The sequence below is a fragment of the Pezoporus occidentalis genome, unplaced genomic scaffold (genome assembly GCF_034315485.1).
Source record: "Pezoporus occidentalis ecotype Australia unplaced genomic scaffold, CSIRO_AGI_Poc_V1 ctg3, whole genome shotgun sequence".
In the NCBI taxonomy this organism is placed as follows: domain Eukaryota; kingdom Metazoa; phylum Chordata; class Aves; order Psittaciformes; family Psittacidae; genus Pezoporus; species Pezoporus occidentalis.
In genome coordinates this window covers 99,562-117,922 of record NW_026914940.1, presented here as the reverse complement: position 1 = coordinate 117,922, position 18,361 = coordinate 99,562, and the positions used below count along the sequence as shown (strand labels likewise).

The window sequence follows — 18,361 nt, the reverse complement described above, 5'->3', positions numbered from 1 at the left end:
CTTGTTCCTTGGGAGCAGAGCCCAGCCCCTCCTGGCTCCATCCTCCTCTCAGGCACTTGTAGGGAGCAATCAGGTCCCCCCTGAGCCTTCTCTTCTCCACAGTGAACCCCCCAGGTCCCTCAGCCGTTCCCCATCACACTTGTGCTCCAGGCCCTGCACCAGCTCCATTGCCCTTCTCTGTCCCCGTTCCAGTACCTCAACGTCTCTCTTGTAGTGGGGTGCCCAGCACTGAACACAGGATTCAAGGTGCCCATGATTATGGGGGGTAAAATCCAAGTGTTACCCCATGAGAGGAACAAAAACAGAGGTGCCACAGTGAAAGTAAGGATCATAGACCATGAAAACAGAAAAAGACCCAACTTTGGGTCTTCTAAACATCGATTATTCCAGAATAATTCATTACAGAGCTATAACAATACATAAAATTGCCTCTGACTCTTCTGATAATTTATGCAAGATTAAAGTAACGCTGCGGTTGCCTTTTCCATTGCCTAATTCAGCAGTTTCTTTTCTCCTTATGAAAGCAAGACTCCAGATTTAACTGCTCTAATGCCCTTTTACAGTGGTTGGGGTAGTAAAATCTAACAGCCACTACAGCATGAGGCAGGGAAATGATGGATGGTGGAAGGTCACCGAAGGGGAGCACTGTAAAATGCCCCAGTTAATGTTGAGATAAGAGAGTAAATCTTACTTTAAAAACACATACATATACACAGAGTGGGATCTCTGACGAACTTGTTTCACCCTATCAAACCCCCTCTGGATTCTTCTCATGATAACAGATACTTCTGCATGGAGCAAGCTGCTTTGTTAATAACCAAGCAAACAAGCACCTTGCAAGGAAACCATCTGAAAGCCAGCAGAGAATCATGGAATGGTTTGGGTTGGAAAGGACCTTAAGATCATCCATTTCCAATCCCCTGCCTTGGGCAGGGACGCCTCACACCAGACCATGTCACCTAAGGCTCTGCCCAACCTGGCCTGCAAGGGATGGGGCATTTACCACTTCTATGGGCAGCCTGTGCCAGGTCCTCACCACCCTCACAGTATCAGCACCAGGTTAAGCTCAGCAATCAACCCATCACCATGACACAGCCAAGAAAGAGCAGAGCTTGGGGGAGAAGTCAATCTCTTCTTCAAAAAACAGAGTTCACCTCTTTTACCCCCCCCCCCCAATAAAAGCAGTACTTTAAGGTGTTCCACCCAGGCCCTTTGACCCAAGTTCTTGTCAATTCAGAGTTGAGGCTACCACAAGATGAACCAGAGAATCCAGGGACTGAAGTGATAGGACAAGGGGTGATGGGTTCAAACTCAAACAGGGGAGATTTAGGGTGGAGATAAGGAAGAAGTTCTTCCATGTGAGGGTGCTGAGGCGCTGGCACAGGGTGCCCAGAGAAGCTGGGGCTGCCCCATCCCTGGCAGCGTTCAAGGCCAGGTTGGACACAGGGGCTTGGAGCACCCTGCTCTAGTGGAAGGGGTCCCTGCCCATGCAGGGGTTGGAACTGGATGAGCTTTAAGGTCCCTTCTAACCCAAACCATTCCATGATCCTAAGACAGCTGGAACCACATTGGACCTTCTCAACACAGTTCCTAAGCTGGATCTTCCCTAACATGTGGCTGCTGCTCTCCTACAACCAGAAGCCCCATCACACAGCATAACTCAGCAGTTACTGACTGCTTTTTCAGGAGAGCTTTTTGCTTTTCCCCCAAGCTCCCAAGAAGGTGCCAACACAGCCCAGGGTGCTTATTTTACCACAGAGACCTCATAAAACACGGTTTGGGAATGTTCCTCAAGGAAAAAGCAAAGTTGTATGTCATATCCCATCCACAAACACACGGTTGCCTGGGGACAACCTGTCCCACCCAAGAACAAGATATCCCAGGACATCTAAAAGTGCAGTGAGCAACACAGAAGATAATAGCTCACACTAAGGCTCCAAGCATCCTTGTGCCCTTTTCCACCAGAGAGCCCCTAAGGGCAGATTTAAGGGCTTTCAACACATAGGATCAGCTTTGAGAACAGATCCTACTGGACTCACAGTTCACCAGCCCTGTCTGTGCACCCCCTTCCTAGATACAAAACAGCCCTGAGTGTGATCCAAAATAGAAGTTGGCCCAAAACCACACATGTATGTGTTATGGAGAGACACAAAGGAGGCACTGGTGAGGCTGCACCTCGAATCCTGGGTTCAGTTCTGGGCCCCTCACTACAAAAGAGACATTGAGGTGTTGGAGGGGGGACAGAGAAGGGCAACAGAGCTGGTGCAGGGCCTGAAGCACAAGTGTGATGGGGAAGGGCTGAGGGACCTGGGGGGGGTCAGTGAGGAGAAGAGAAGGCTCTGGGGGGACCTGATGGCTCCCTACAAGTGCCTGAGAGGAGGATGGAGCCAGGAGGGACTGGGCTCTGCTCCCAAGGAACAAGGGATGGGACAAGAGGAACCAGCCTCAAGCTGCACCAGGGCAGGTTTAGATGGAGCTGAGGAACAATTCCTTGCCCAGAGGGTGCTCAGGCATTGGAACAGGCTGCCCAGGGCAGGGCTGCAGTCACCGTCCCTGCAAGTGTTCACACACCGTGGGGACGAGGCCTCAGTGCCATGGGTTAGTGGTGGCCTTGGCAGGGCTGGGGAACGGTTGTATTTGATGAGCTTAAAGGGCTTTTCCACCCTGGTTGATGCTATGTAACATTCCTCAAACTCCCATTTCCTGGCAGCAACAGCAGAATTCCCACTGCCAACTGAAGTAAAAAGCATTTCCCATCCTTAAGACTGAAGGAGAAACTTAAAACAGCAAAAGCTGCTGCTGCAGCAAGAGTTTTGTAGGACTCCTGAGATGTCAGGTCCACAAAGCACTTACCCCAGGTGCACTTACACATCTGGTGTGTGTTCTGAGGGGTGTTACTCATTCCTATCGCTGTGCGGAGCACACCAAGTGCACAGGGAAGTCCTCGACTGAGCAGCTCCTAACTCAGCTCAGCAGCGAGAGAGAGGAATCATTGGATGAAGCCTGTGAGCTGTTATTACGAAAATCAAATGGGAAGTGTGTGCAAAAGAATACTAGGGAAAAAAGCATTGGAAATAGGGATTTGGAGAAGAAAAGGAAGCAGAAAGCAGAACCCACCCAGGTTTTACAAGGCCCAGATGCTGGGGTGGGATTTAGGGAGACCCTACAGTGCCTACCCTGCAGAGACCCTACATCATCCACACAGGCAACAGTTCATGGCACAGGAAACAGCAGTGACTGTAACTGTGACTGTGCAGCGGCTATCTCCAGTCAGTGTGGGTATTACATGAAGGGAAACAGCAAGAGGAGGAAACAAAACAGGAAAAGAGACTGTCGAGCTGCAGATTACAGAAGTCACATTTCTTTTAAGCACCTTAAATGCCTGCTTTTAGTTCCCTTATTTTACTTTAAGAACCCAAGCAAAGACAACCAAGGGGTTAAGAAGCAGCAGGACTGAAACTCGGCACAATTCAGAGCAGCAGCAGAAGCCAGACAGGTTAAAAATGGGTTGAAAAGCTTCACTAGGAGCATCCACACAAAGACAAACCCATTTACACAGGGCACAAGCAAGGGACTAACCCAGCTCTGAAATCACAAGTGAGTTTTGCAGTGTTCAACCACTCCAGACAATAAAATAGCCCAAACAGCCCAGAAATCACACAGCGTGCACACATAAACCTGCTCTAATAGAAGGTGTCCCTGCCCACGGCAGGGGGTTGGAAGTGGATGAGCTTTAAGGTCCCTTCCAACACAAACCATACCACGATTGTACGATATGCCACTGCCTGCTGCTCCCCACATCCTCATCACTTAGTCCCCACTTCCTCATCACTTACTCCCCACCTTTACACTGGCAAAGATCTACCCCCACATCTCACACCAAGCAAGGAGCACCCCACAGTCATCTTGATGTAGTGTGAGGCATCCCTGCCTACAGCAGGGAGTTGGAACTGGGTGATCTTAAGCTCCTTTCCAACCCAAACCACTCTATGATTCTATGATCCCGAGGCACTCTATCACCTTCAGATCACATCTCTGACGCATTTCACTCTGGATGTTCTCCCTGTTGCAGTCACTATTTAACTTGACCCCAAACCCGACCACCGAAGCACTTGAGCTCGCTGCAGAGCAAGCTGTCTACATGGTGACACCTCCTCGCTTAGCAAAGCTGACTTCCCCTGCTTCAAGCAGCCTGTTAAAAGACAGCTCTGCAAAGAGAATCCCCGTTGCTGGCTGCCTGCCTGCAGCTCCTCTTGCAGCTTTGGGACAAGTCACCTGTAAATGCCAAGTGAAGCCAGAAACCCAAAACCACTGCTTACGAACACTGACGTAACACTGGTGCTGGGCCCAGGCCAAGAATGTGAACTTTTCCCAGGGACTGCGAAGGAGTGAGCAGCCCCTTGGCACAGGCACTGCACCCCTGGATCCCAAGGACATGCCAGAGAAGTGAGAAGAGAGACCTGACAACATAATGATTTAGAAGCAAGGTCACAGCTACGTGTGACACTGTGATGCTGTTCCACTTGTTGGCCTCGGGTGGTCAAGCTGCAAAGGGTTCACAAAAGTCTTGTGATGCAGCCCATATTCTGCACCCCCAGAGTGTGAGCAGCAGGTTGAAAGAGGGGATTCTCCCCCTCTACTCTGCTCTTGTGAGACCCCACTTGCAGCACTGTGTGCAGTTCTGGCGTCCTCAACATAAGGACATGGAGCTGTTGGAGCAAGTCCGAGGAGGCCACGAGGATGAGCAGGGGCTGGAGCACCTCCTGTATGGAGCCAGGCTGAGAACATTGGGGCTGTTGAGCCTGGATAAGAGAAGCTGTGTGGAGACATCAGAGCAGCTTCCAGTGTGTGAAGGGGGCTACAAGGATGCTGGAGAGGGACTCTTCATCAGGGACTGGAGCGACAGGACAAGGGGTGATGGGTTCAGACTGAAACAGGGGATGTTCAGGTTGGAGATAAGGAAGAAGTTCTTTACTGAGAGGGTGCTGAGGTGCTGGCACAGGGTGCCCAGAGAAGCTGGGGCTGGCTCATCCCTGGCAGTGTTCAAGGCCAGGTTGGACACAGGGGCTTGGAGCACCCTGCTCTAGTGGAAGGTGTCCCTGCCCGTGGCAGGGGTTGGAGCTGGATGAGTTTTAAGGCCCCTTCCAACACAAACCAATCTGGGATTCTCTAAATTAGGAAGGACCTGCTCAGAAAGACTGATGATGGAGCAGAGAACAGACATGACACACTCCAAGGGGCCCTGAGCTGTGCATGACACAAGGGTGTCCTTCGAGGGCAGCAATCGCCGACTCCAACTCCTTCTAATAAGCTGTAACAGAGACGTTGCAGCAGCTTAACTCAGCTGTAAAGCGATCTGAGATGTCACCTCCCAAACAGCAGCAACATCTCATGCAGCTCACTGAATAAAAACAGAAATCCAAAGCACAGAGTACACCTTAAACCAAAAAGGAATCGAGAAGTGTCCCAACAGGAATCTCCCCGTTCTAAATACTTTTCAGCCTTCACTTTAGAAGGGAAAACAAAATAGGAGAGGGAATAAAATCCACTCCCAAAGCTGCCAGAGGGATCCAACCAGCCAATGTCAATAAAATTAACAGCAGCTGAGCATTCACATGCCAGCCATAATTTACTCCTCAGCCTTTACACCCCGTTTACTTTCTGCACTCGCCTGGGCACGAGTAATGTAAACCAGCTCCTTCCACTTCTGGTGCCAGGATTTGGCCAAGCAAGCTCCCCCTGTCCATCCCAACTCCTTGTGCTGGGCAAGAAGAAAGAGAAAGAAGAGTTTAGGGCATTTTTTAGGTGACCATCACTGTGACTGACATTAAAGAGGTGTAGGAAGCCTTCTGCAGGGTGAAGCGTGTCTTAGGAATCCTGATGGAATTTCTCTCTGGAAAGAAGCAAATACAAACAGGATTTCCTTCTATTCAGCACGTTCACAGAAGCCAGTTTCAGTGTTCATGGTGGCAACAGAGGGGACAAGCAGGAAGCTGGTAATGGGAATTGCTGCCTTAGCTCAATCTGGAGCATGAGAAAGGCAATGAGAAGTAGGAAAGGAATATTGCAAAGTGGCAGCAATATAAAATCAGCCTCCTAACTGTATGGGATCAAACTGAAACAGGGGAGATTTAGGTGGGATATAAGGAAGAAGCTGCTCCCTGTGAGGGAACAGGGTGCCCAGAGAAGCTGTGGCTGCCCCATCCCTGGCAGTGTTCAAGGCCAGGTTGGACACAGGGGCTTGGAGCAAGCTGCTCTAGTGGTAGGGATCCCTGGATGGGACTCTGGAACCAGATGAGCTTTAAGGTCCTTTCCAACCCAAATCATTCCATGATTCTATGACTCTAAGAAAAAGCTCAAGGGGGGGACCTGATCGCTGCCTACAACTGCCTGAGAGGAGGATGGAGCCAGGAGGGGCTGGGTTCTGCTCCCAAGGAACAAGGGATGGGACAAGAGGAACTGGCCTCAAGCTGCACCAGGGCAGGTTTAGATGGAGCTGAGGAACAATTCCTTCCCCAGAGGGTGCTCAGGCATTGGAACAGGCTGCCCAGGGCAGGGCTGCAGTCACCATCCCTGCAAGTGTTCACACACCCTCAGTGCCATGGGTTAGTGGTGGCCTTGGCCATGCTGGTACAGAGGTTGGACTGGATGAGCTTAAAGGGCTTTTCCCACCTGGCTGATTGTATGAGCAGTTTCTGCAGCACACATTCAGGTGCTGCTCTTGCACTGAACCAAGCCCCAAATTATTTAAGAAACCCATACCCAACAAGGAAAGGTCCCTGAAGAAATCCGCCTCTTGCTCCCTCCTCCTCCTGCTTCCAGCCAGCTTGTGCCTAAGCAATCCCGGCCCCACAGCTGAGGAGTCCTGCCTGCAAGGGGGATATTCCAGAGGGGAAAAGCCATGGAGGAGCTTCTTGCTGGCATCTTTGTAATATCCTGTATTCCCCCGGGGCAAGGAGGGTTGCGGAGCCCACCCTCTGCTGAACAATGCACTTTGGAATTCAATTAAAGCCATTATCTCTTGTGCCAAAGCAACTGCGTCCAGCATCTATCCTGCAGCCCTTTACACCTTCAGGCTCCTTCTTTCCCTGTTTCCTCCTGTTTATGCTCTTGCAAATTCAATTGCTGATAATCTGAACCCCCCCCTTCTCCAAGTAAAAGAATGAGCACACCTTGTCCGAGGGAAATTGATTCTCTTTTTGCTTGAACCAGGCGATTGCCACGTTTTATATACTCTGGTCTTGGTGATCATTAGTAATTCAATTTTCTTTTTATTAGCCCCCTTATCTGCTGAGCAATAGAGTGGCAGAACTGACCTCTTCTGCACGGGGAAATGTTTCAAATCTTCTCCCTGATTAATTTTGCCAGTTAAGGCAAAGAGGAGAGAAATGGCCCAGCTCTTAAGCATCACAATGAATAAAGCTTAATGTTGATTGTGATGGAATTTGGAATGCCAAGGAAATTGATTGAACGCAGCAATTACACTGCAATAGTAACTCAAGGGAAATGGGATAGTTTTCTCCTGGCCATAGGCTTTTGGTTATTTAAAACAATCCAATTTGCAAGGATAATTATATATTAGTGTTTTATCTGCCACTTGAAATGAACATGGGAGTTTTGATACTGGCCCAGCATTAGCAGGTTATTGCTGCAAATTACTTGATATCTGCTTTCTTTCACATAAAGACGAAATTAGGCCATCAATAACCAGCAAAAGGTGGACTGGGGAGATGCGAGGGGCACGAGTGCCCTCTGCAGGGCTACGGGGAAGGAAGGGACGCACTGGAGGCTCCCCAAAATCCCCAATATTCCTGCTTGGAGTGAAGCATACAGCCACCGCTCCAGCGCCGGAGACGCAGCGAGCAGGCACGATGCAGATCCCCATCCACAGAGCTGCCACATCTTTGCCATTAAAGGAAATTAAGACAAAATCATCTTCATTTAAACACTTCTAGTTTTTCCTAGAGAAAAAGCCCTGGGAATAAGAAATGACAGCATTGTCATGCGGAATTCCCACTGGATGAACCCTTACAGCACAGCGGTGATGCACAAGAGCTGCGGCAGCCAAAGGAGGGCAATGGCATTGATTTTTAGGAAGGGCGAGGAAAGGTTCACAACTGCAAACCCTCAGCTGTCTGCCATTAAAAACAAGAGTTGAGAGCCTCGTCCTGCAGGATGTCAAACAGGCACCAGCCAGAGCTGGGAGCAAAAAACTGCTGGATAAGAGAGGGATCCCTGCATCCACGAGTACAGGAGGAAGAGGCACATCCTGCGGGATGAGTCAAAGCATCCTTCAAGGTTGATATTGTCACTTAAAACTGCTGATAAAAAGGTCATATCCTGATCACAGCTTGGGAATAACCCCATCTCCAGTTTGGAGGAAGCAGATAAAGGTTGCCCTAGTGAATGGGACAGCACATGGCCAAAGAGCACAACAGGAACTGGTTATCATCCCAACATAGGCACCAAGATCTGGTTATATTGACAATCCCCTCTACCAAATAAGCCCCAGAAAGCCAATTCAGGAGAGACATTTGCTTGTAGACAACAGAATTCCAACATACTCTCACTGCAGTGACAGAAGAGGAGTCCATTATGTAATCTCCAAATCAAATCCTTTGGCTCAGATGCCAAAAGAAAGTGGTTGGGAAATTGCATCCACGGAAATTCCACCCACATCTTAATTATAGGCTGGCCTCCCCCTGCTCCTTGCATCCAGAAAGGCGGATTGTATCTCAGGAGCTCTCCAGTATGAGGGCAGAGCCCAGCAACAACCCCAATGGGACTCCTACACATAAACAGGGGAATTTAAAGTTCAGGCTGTAAAAAGAATTCCAATTATAGGAAATCATTGGAAAATACATGAAAATACATGTTTGAAGAAAGAAATATAAAAAACGGGATACAAGAAACCCAGAGAGAGGCCTTGGACAAGGGCCTGTAGGGACAGGCCAAGGGGAATGGCTTTAACCTGCCAGAGGGGAGACTCAGATGAGCTCTTAGGCAGAAGCTCTTCCCTGTGAGGGTGCTGAGGCGCTGGCACAGGGTGCCCAGAGAAGCTGTGGCTGCCCCATCCCTGGCAGTGTTCAAGGCCAGGCTGGACACAGGGGCCTGGAGCAAGCTGCTCTAGTGGAAGGTGTCCCTGACCATGGCAGGGGTTGGAACTGGACCAGCTTTAAGGCCCCTTCCAACACAAACCATTCAATGATGCTATGAAATCACAACGTTAACTTCAGGCTGTATTTAAACAGGGTGTATCTCTAAGCAACAGTGACACCAGTGGCCTGAGGACCATATTCAGCAGCCTGGTGATCTTTGTTGGATCAGCTTTTCAGAGAATGCTATGGTTTGGAAGGGATCTTGAAGCTCCTCCAGTTCCAGTCCCCTCCCCGGGCAGGGACACCTTCCACCAGAGAAGGTTGCTCCAAGCCCCATCCAACCTGGCCTTGAATATCCTTCCCTGGATAAGGAGAGAAGCAACCGCTGTCTTTTATCCCTCTTGTATCAGACCCCTGATTCAGACCCAAACCGTTTTGCCTACACCAGACAACACAATCTCATCTGCACCTTCTATGGATAAATATATGTGTGAGGCCTGAAATCTGCAGGTGCTGGATGAAGCAGATCCTGTGCAGAAGTCAGTTCAAAGAAGGGAAGGTCAGTGGCTTCATCAAGTTCATGTCCATGCCCAAAGCAGGGAGACACTACCTCAGTGGAGTCACAACTCCTCCCAGCAAAGCAATTACCTCCGAGTTCTCCTTCCCTCCAAAAAGAGCCTAAAAAGTTAAATGGGAAGAAAGACGTAGAAGAATAAAAAAAAGATTTCTTTAATATTAATGGCACATTAATATTAAGTACGATGTGGTCAAGAAGTCCAACATCTCAACAGTCAACAGTCGTTTGGCTCTAGTGAGCAACATAACGTTCTATTCCTCTTTGCACTTGAGCTCCTCCTGTGCACGTTCCACCCCAGCTTAAAATACCTGAGTGAGTAGAGCATGACTGCATTAGAAATGCTTCACTGCTCTCTGATCCCATCAGAACAACTTCCATTTAGGACATTCCCCAGTTGCCGAGTGCTTACTAAATGTTCACCTTGATCAAAGGAGTATTTTGGGGTTAAGCTGATAATAGCTGCAGGTGTAACACTCATCAGGGGAGCAGCACAAATGATCCCAAGAGAACTGCTACCACTTTGCCACTTCCCATTATCCCTCTAAGGATCACTGATCCTTAACTGAAACCACAGTGAATGCCACAGAGGGAACTGCCTCTGAATACAAAGCATCAGGAAACATCACTTTGAAACCGAGTCTCAGCAGTGGCTGGAAGAGCTAAGATCAAAGAGGTCCAGGTGGGTTCAAAAAGGGAATGGAAGAGGCAAGAGATGGACAAGCCTTTGTGTTACACACTTGGGAAAGGCAGGAACTCAGTTTGTGCTTGTGCCACGTATCCCAAAAGCCTGTTGAACAGGACAAACAGGAAAACAGCAAAGCTGCGAAGGAAGCAGCTGACCCAGCTTCTTGCAGCAACACTCAGTGCGTGAAGCACTGCACGTTCCTCCCCAGGTTTCCTCCCATCCTCAGCCCTGACACGCGCGCTGTTTGCATCCCAGAGTGGGATCTTGGGAATGCAGCATTGCTGCAAGCTCACCCACCACACTGCCATGAGGGTCCAGCGGATCCAGGCTCCAGCATGACCACATCCATCCATGGAATCACAAGCCTGGCTCCAGTGCCTAAAGGGGCTACAAGGAACCTGGAGAGGGGCAGCATTTTCAATTCACCATCTAAGGCATCAGTGTCCATTCTCCCACTGCCACAGAGAGGCACAGGGAAAAGAAGGATTTGTGGCATTTAGGATGTGAGGAGGAGCAGGCTCACACAAGCACATGCACATACAGGCACAGGAAAGGGCAGGGATGGCATTTCCTTTTGCTTTTAGTGCTTATAAGAACCAAACCAAGACACATTTTTACAGCAGCTACAACAGCTTGCTAAGAAAAAGAGTCACTTCCAAAACTATATCCCATTTTTTTTCCGTAAACATCCTTATTTGTCACCTTTACTTTGAGCAAAACCAGGAGCACAACTTGATTTCTGCTCTGTCTGCATATTTTCAGTCCTACGTTGTTTAAAAGCAAACATCTTTTTCAGGATGGGAACATTACCTTCAATTATGGAACGAGGATTTGAAACACATTCCCAAAAAAACACAGGCTTTTGGTAGCAGCAATGGGAGGCTCCTGGGGAGCAGAAGATTTGGATCCATTTTGTACATTCTTAACCTATGTGCATCTTCCCTTGGTTGGGCACAATTTGACTGACAGCTTCCACAAAGCAGAGATGTTTGCCAAGGGAAGCGAGCTCCTGTTGGTGCTGTGACCTCCTCAGTGACACACACAGCTGAGCAAACTCCACGGAGCAGCACAAATCCAGGTGTAAACATGGAGCTACATGGAGCACAAGGATCAGGTTTAACCTCAGGTGTGTTCCTGGATCATCCAAACAGCTCCTATCTCTGTAAGCAGCAGGAAAACTCCATTTCCTCATACACAAAATGCTGTTGCAAACCCAAATTGCTCTGTCTACAGCAGAACTGCTCATATCAGGCTCTCAGCAAGCACCAAGCCCTTTATAAAAGAGCTTTACAGCATAAAGATTCATTCAGTGGTGTGTACTGATCATGCCATACTAGAGAAAGGTTCCCCCAAGTACTTTGTGAGGCTTGAGTCCTCAATTCATCCACAATAAGCAGTGGGCAGTTCTTGTGATGCTGAAGAGCTGCATTCCCCACCCCAGACATCACTATCACCTAAGGAGGAAAAGCCTTGTTGCCCCCACATCACTGTCACAGCTGGATCTGGCCACATGTGGCATCCACCACATCTGGTCTGAGACATCACAGATGAGCAACGACAGCACAAATGCACCCAAGACTTCCAACCACAAGTGCTGCCTTCACACACTGCATGACAGCTTCCAACAGAGTGTCTGGAGATGCCTCTCCAGGCACCAAAGGGTTTGATGACATCCTTAAACAGAGGAAGATTGAGCCCCAGAGCCAAAGAACTCCTTGAATGCTGGACCATCAACTCAACTGCACAAGTGTACATCTTAATTCTCCTTCCCCTGCCTGCCTCCTAAATCCAGATCCAAAATTCTCCTCCCAGCATCTCCCCACCCCTCCAATTCCTCTTTAAACACACACATGAAAAAGAAACTCTCTTCCTTCTCCTCCTACAGAAAGATTTTCCCTTTCCTGATTCTTCTTTTCCATTCATCTTTCCATCCATCTAAACACAGCAACAACACAACACAGCTCTTTGTCTGAACACAAACTGTCTGTGACAATGTCACCACTGAACAGCAGAATCAGGAACATCACAGAAACGTGTCACACACAAATAGGTGCAGCTCTTTAAGCCTCTGATTTCGGCTCTGACCATTGCCAAGCCAAGGCAGCAGGACACAGCCACAAACTAAAACCCAATGGATCCGGTTTTCCTCTAATTATTGCTATTTTAGGCAAATCACTACATGCCTGCAGTCACGGCACTGAGATATGGGTGCACTAGGTAAGTTCATAGCTCCTAGAAGAGCACCTCATGGTATGGACAAGCTTTTGCCCCATGCAATAGATACTAGTCTTACAGATGTATTACTGCCCCTGCCATTCTCCTCCTTCCTGTTTGATGCCTTCAAGTCCAGCAAAACCACACTGAAACCAAGAAGCAGCTTTCAAATGGCCTTGTTTGGAGATGTCAAAGCACAACACATCTCCTGGGTAAGGCAGAAGCCCTACACCAGCCAAACATCACCTCAGTGTTTGCTCCAGGACCACCAACAGCAGATACACACCTGCGGCAGGACTCCATAACTCATTTCCAAACCCCAAAGCTTCCCCTGGAATTGCTTCACCAGCACTCACAGCAAACATCATCCCTTGGGATGGCTAGTCCTACCTTCCTTGGTGGAGGCCTGCATCCTGGTGGCTGGCAGCCTGCAGAGCCTGTGTTTGGTGATGTGCACCAGGCCCCTGGGTGAGGAACGCTTTGATGTCACAGAAGGTTTGCCCCTCAAGGAGTTCTTCTTCCTGAGATGGAAGTGGCTCCTCAGAGGTGTGGTGGGTGAGAAGCTGCTCTTCTTATCTGTTGGGAAGCTGTGAAGGGAACACCACAGAGTTAGAAGAGAGTAAAGAGGTGACCAAAACCCATCCCAGAGCTGAGAAGAGAAGCTCCTATCACTGAGCTCCTCACTGCTCCAAGACCAAGGGTGGTAAGAAACACTGACCAGAGAATTCCAAGTAAAAAGGCAAGTGAGGAGTTTCTTGCAAAGCACAGATGAAGAATGAAGGCTCTAACAACTCTACCAATCCCTTCTGCTTTCTGCTCAAGAGATGTAGGAGAGAGGATAGAATCATAGAATGGTTTTGACTAGGAAAGCCCTTTGAGCTCATCCAGTCCAACTATTACCCCAGCACTGCCAAGGCCACCCCTAACCCATGGCACTGAGGCCTCGTCCCCACGGTGTGTGAACACTTGTAGGGACGGTGACTGCAGCCCTGCCCTGGGCAGCCTGTTCCAATGCCTGAGCACCCTCTGGGCAAGGAATTGTTCCTCAGCTCCATCTAAACCTGCCCTGGTGCAGCTTGAGGCCGGTTCCTCTTGTCCCATCCCTTGTTCCTTGGGAGCAGAGCCCAGCCCCTCCTGGCTCCATCCTCCTCTCAGGCAGTTGTAGGGAGCGATCAGGTCCCCCCTGAGCCTTCTCTTCTCCACACTGAACCCCCCAGGTCCCTCAGCCGTTCCCCATCACACTTGTGCTCCAGGCTCTGCATCAGCTCCGTTGCACTTCTCTGGCCCCGCTCCAGCACCTCAAGGTCCCTCTTGTAGTGGGGGACACAAGATACAAGGTGTGGCCTCAATAGTGCCCTGGTCCTGCTGGACTTTAGCAAGATGAGGAGGGGTCTCACCTCCCCAACTGCCAAAACACCCCAAACAATCCCAGCCTATACAGGCACCTTGCTCCAGAGTGACCCTCCCAGCACATTCCACTCATAGACACATCCTCAAGCAAACCAGGAGGGCAAGAGAAGGGTGGAAACTTATGGTGAAGCACCAAGCAGAGGATCTGGGAAACAGCAGAATTGAGGCACCAGATCCTCAATTGGTGCCATGTTACCAGCTCACTACTTCAAACAGAATCATTATTAAGGCCACAGTCCTCAGTTTTCAATAGCTCAGTATTTCAATAACTGGTTTTACAGCAGTGAGAAAGGAGCCGAACCACTTGTCCACTATACTGAGGGTTTCTGTGAGTTCAGTGGGAGAGTAAAGGTCACAAAGCTGCCATCAACCCTCACCCCATCCCATTTATTATAGAATGGTTTGGGTTGGAAACGACCATAAGATCATCCAGTTCCAACCCCTGCCACAGACAGGGACACCTTTCACTAGAGCAGGGTGCTCCAAGCCCCTGTGTCCAACCTGGCCTTGAACACTGCCAGGGATGGGGCAGCCACAGCTTCTCTGGGCACCCTGTGCCAGCACCTCAGCACCCTCTCAGTAAAGAACTTCTGCCTTATCTCCAACCTGAACTTCCCCTGTTTCACTTTGAACACATCACCCCTTGTCCTATCACTCCAGTCCCTGATGAAGAGTCCCTCTCCAGCATCCTTGTAGCCCCCTTCAGACACTGGAAGCTGCTCTGAGGTCTCCACGCAGCTTCTCTTCTCCAGGCTGAACAGCCCCAATGTTCTCAGCCTGTCTCCATACAGGAGGTGCTCCAGGCCCTGCTCATCCTCGTGGCCTCCTCTGGACTTGCTCCAACAGCTCCGTGTCCTTCTTATGTTGAGGACACCAGAACTGCACCCAGTGCTGCAAGTGGGGTCTCATAAGAGCAGAGTAGAGGGGCAGCATTCCCTCCTCTTCCCTCCCCTGCAGCACAGGCTGGGATTGCTTCCAGCCCTGCTGAGAAAGGTAGCACAAACTCAGCTATCTCACCGGGAGCACAGTGAAACGAAGCCCTCACAGCACTTGCACAACACACTGGCTTTCAGACACAGTTTGGTCCCAATCTCTTTATCTGCTCCCCTTCACTCCCAGCCCAGTGCAAACCCTTTCTGCAGATATCTCAGCCCACACACCTTTTCCTTCCATCAAGCTTCATTTATAACCTCCCCATTGTACTCTGTTCCTATCAGACACAGACAGGGGGGAGAACTTGCTCCACATGACCCTAGGAGTTATCTGCTGCTCTGGCACAGGACACTCTCCTGAGGTGGCTGCAACAGCCACAGCTGTCACTGACTTGACAAGGATAAGGAAGAGTAAGAGCCTGCAGGGAGGATGCTTTGGGTTACAGGTGGACAGCACAAAGGGATGGCAACTAAAGGGAGTAGAGTACCCGTAGAGCATCATGGACAGAGATCATCTCCTGTCCACACTTCACCCCAAGGTCTGTGCAATGGTTTACGGGGACAGACCATACATTCTAAAGAGTTAATGTCATGGATTATGGGTTGGGGCAATCCGCAGCACAAACACAGTCTGATTGGAGCATCCCTGTGGAGAGGGACTTGGGGTGTTGGGTGAGGAGAAGCTCCCCATGACCAGGCTTCAGTGTGCACTTGAGCCCAGAACCCCCCCCCGTGTGCTGGGCTGAACCCCCAGAGCGTGAGCTCAGGGAGGGGATCCTGCCCCTCTGCTGTGTGAAGGGAAGACCTGAGAGCAGCTCCAGTGCCTAAAGGGGCTGCAGGAAACCTGGAGAGGGGCTTTGGACAAGGGCCTGTAGGGACAGGCCAAGGGGAATGGCTTTAACCTGCCAGAGGGGAGACTCAGATGAGCTCTTAGGCAGAAGCTGTTCCCTGTGAGGGTGCTGAGGCACTGGCACAGGGTGCCCAGAGAAGCTGTGGCTGCCCCATCCCTGGCAGTGTTCAAGGCCAGGCTGGACGCAGGAGCTTGGAGCATCCTGCTCTAGTAGAAGGTGTCCCTGCCCGTGGCAGGAGTTGGAACTGGCGGGGCTTTAAGGTCCCTTCATCCCAAACCATTCTAATTCTAGGATTCAAGCCACTTCTCTTTTCCCCAGCCCCCAACACAAGTGGTTATCAAACAGCCATTTCCTTCCCTTTGAACATGAGTGTGTTATTCAGGTCAGGGAGGAGCCTCCCATGTGCTGCAGCAAAGAACAGGAGTGGGAGATGAGAAGAAATCCCAGCTCCTGTTTCAAAGCTTGAAGCAGACAGAAACTGCGAAAGCAATTAAAACCTGAGAGCTTCCAAGCCTGGAAAATAGGATGTCTCCAAACAGAACAAAGCACTTGGAAAGAGGAAGGCAAACAGTCCCTCTAGTAGACAGAAATCCTCATTGGAATTTCACTTATAGGCACTTACATGAAGCCAGCAGACACAAAATACAACCAGCACCACCAACAACCACCAACTTACCCCAAGCTGCCTTTTCTCTTGATGATTTTGGTCCGACTCTTCACTTTGTAACTGGACAGTGTGGTGTCACCAAAGGAGGACTTCACCCCACCAAGTCCAACAGATGCAGCACTCAGAGGTGTGCAGACAGCACTGGCTAGAGGCAGGCTGGAGGCTGGAGGCTTCTGCTGATCCTCTGACCGCCACCTGAATGCTGACTTGGAGGTGGAGGGTGAGGTCTGCAAGCTGGTGGCTTTCCACTTGTATTTGCTGGGAGAGACCCCCAGCTTGGCCTGAAGTCCTGATTTCTTCACCTTTGCGCCCAAGTCTGCTTTGGGTGACACTTTAGCACCTCTGTCTGCTCCACCAGTGACCCTCTTAGCACCTTCTGAAGCTCTAGGGCTCGCCCACCTCTTCACAGCACGAGAGCATTTACCAGGGTTTGCAACCCATGTGTAATTGGCTTTCCTGAACTTTGGAGCTTTGCTGGAGATGGGGGTTGAGGCAGCTCTTAGGTGACCAACAGCTTTGGAGACTGTGGAAAACCTGCCCTTCACTGGAGTCATCCCAATCACCGAAGTCACAGTAGGTCTGGAGCAAGGCTCACCACTTCCCAGGAGCTTTGTCTCTCTGGAAGCATCCCTGTCTTGCTCACAGCTGGACTGCCCTGGAGCTGGTGGCTCTGCCTTCTTCCACACCAAGTACTGAGCTGGGTCACGGTCTGGCAACACTGGAGGCTGCTGAGGTTCTGATTTCAGTGTCACGGCGCTTTCACTGGTGCTTCCAGAGGAAACTGGGAAGCTCCCAGCCATGTCACCAGCCATAAGCACTCTTCTGGGCTCATCTGCCACACTCACATAGGCTGAACTCACAAACCTGTGAGATGAAGTGAAGGAAACAGAGAGAGAAGGTCTCCTCCCTTCATTTTGGCTCACAGATGGAGATTTTGGCACCCTTTTCCTGTCACCTGAAGCTGTGACCACCATTTCCAGCTTGCAGCAAGAACCAGCATCAGGAAACTCTTTGGAATCTCCAAACTGGGCAGCCCTGTGGGGCAGCTGGATCCCCACAACTATGTTACCATCAGTGGTTAGGTCCACATGTCTCTCTGGAGATGACTCTGGTGGCTCAGAGGCCTGGTTGTCCCTATAGCTTCCAAAAGCCTGAGACGTGCTGGCACTTCCACTGCTCCCAACATCACACGTTGCTCCCGGTGGCCGGTTCACAAGGGAATATTTTTTCCTCCAGGAATGACCTTGGCGCTGCTGGAAATCCCTTGCTGGAGCTTGCTGAGGGTACCTGGCCAAAAATGCCCCCCTCCTGCTGAAGGGAGGCTGCCGGGAGGGGTTCCACCTCGGTGGTTGGGATGGCAGCGGCGCATCCCCGTGTGTGTTCTTGTGGTCATTGATGAGACCTAAGGAGGAGAAGACAATGTCTGTTCATTCCCAATCCCATGGCAGTTTGACAGCATCAATCCCAACACATGGGTGATCTGCTCATCCCCAATCCCATGGGAATTTGACAGCACCAATCCCAACACATGGGTGATCTGCTCATCCCCAATCAGATGGGAGTTTGACAGCATCAATCCCAACACACTGGAGATCTGTTCATCCCCAAACCCATGGGAGTTTGACAGCATCAATCCCAACACATGGGTGATCTGCTCATCCCCAGTCCCATGGGAGTTTGACAGCATCAATCCCAACACACTGGGGATCTGTTCATCCCCAATCCCATGAGAGTTTGACAGCATCAATCCCAACACACTGGAGATCTGTTCACCCCCAAACCCATGGGAGTTTGACAGCATCAATCCCAACACACTGGAGATCTGTTCACCCCCAAACCCATGGGAGTTTGACAGCACCAATCCCAACACACTGGGGATCTGTTCACCCCCAAACCCATGGGAGTTTGACAGCATCAATCCCAATAC

The 18,361-nt window shown here is 50.2% G+C and overlaps 1 protein-coding gene across 2 annotated transcripts in view; it reads right to left on the bottom strand.

The window, feature by feature from the left end:
- ZC3H3 (zinc finger CCCH-type containing 3) overlaps window positions 1–18,361 on the bottom strand; it is a 155,872-nt gene that overhangs the window by 134,498 nt on the left and 3,013 nt on the right. For both annotated transcript variants that reach the window (XM_062626938.1, XM_062626939.1), the window contains exons 2-3: window positions 16,444–17,836; window positions 12,965–13,161 (exon numbers count right to left, since the gene is read on the bottom strand). In XM_062626938.1, coding sequence (XP_062482922.1) covers window positions 12,965–13,161; window positions 16,444–17,836 — 1,590 coding nt within the window. The remainder of the gene's footprint in view (window positions 1–12,964; window positions 13,162–16,443; window positions 17,837–18,361) is intronic.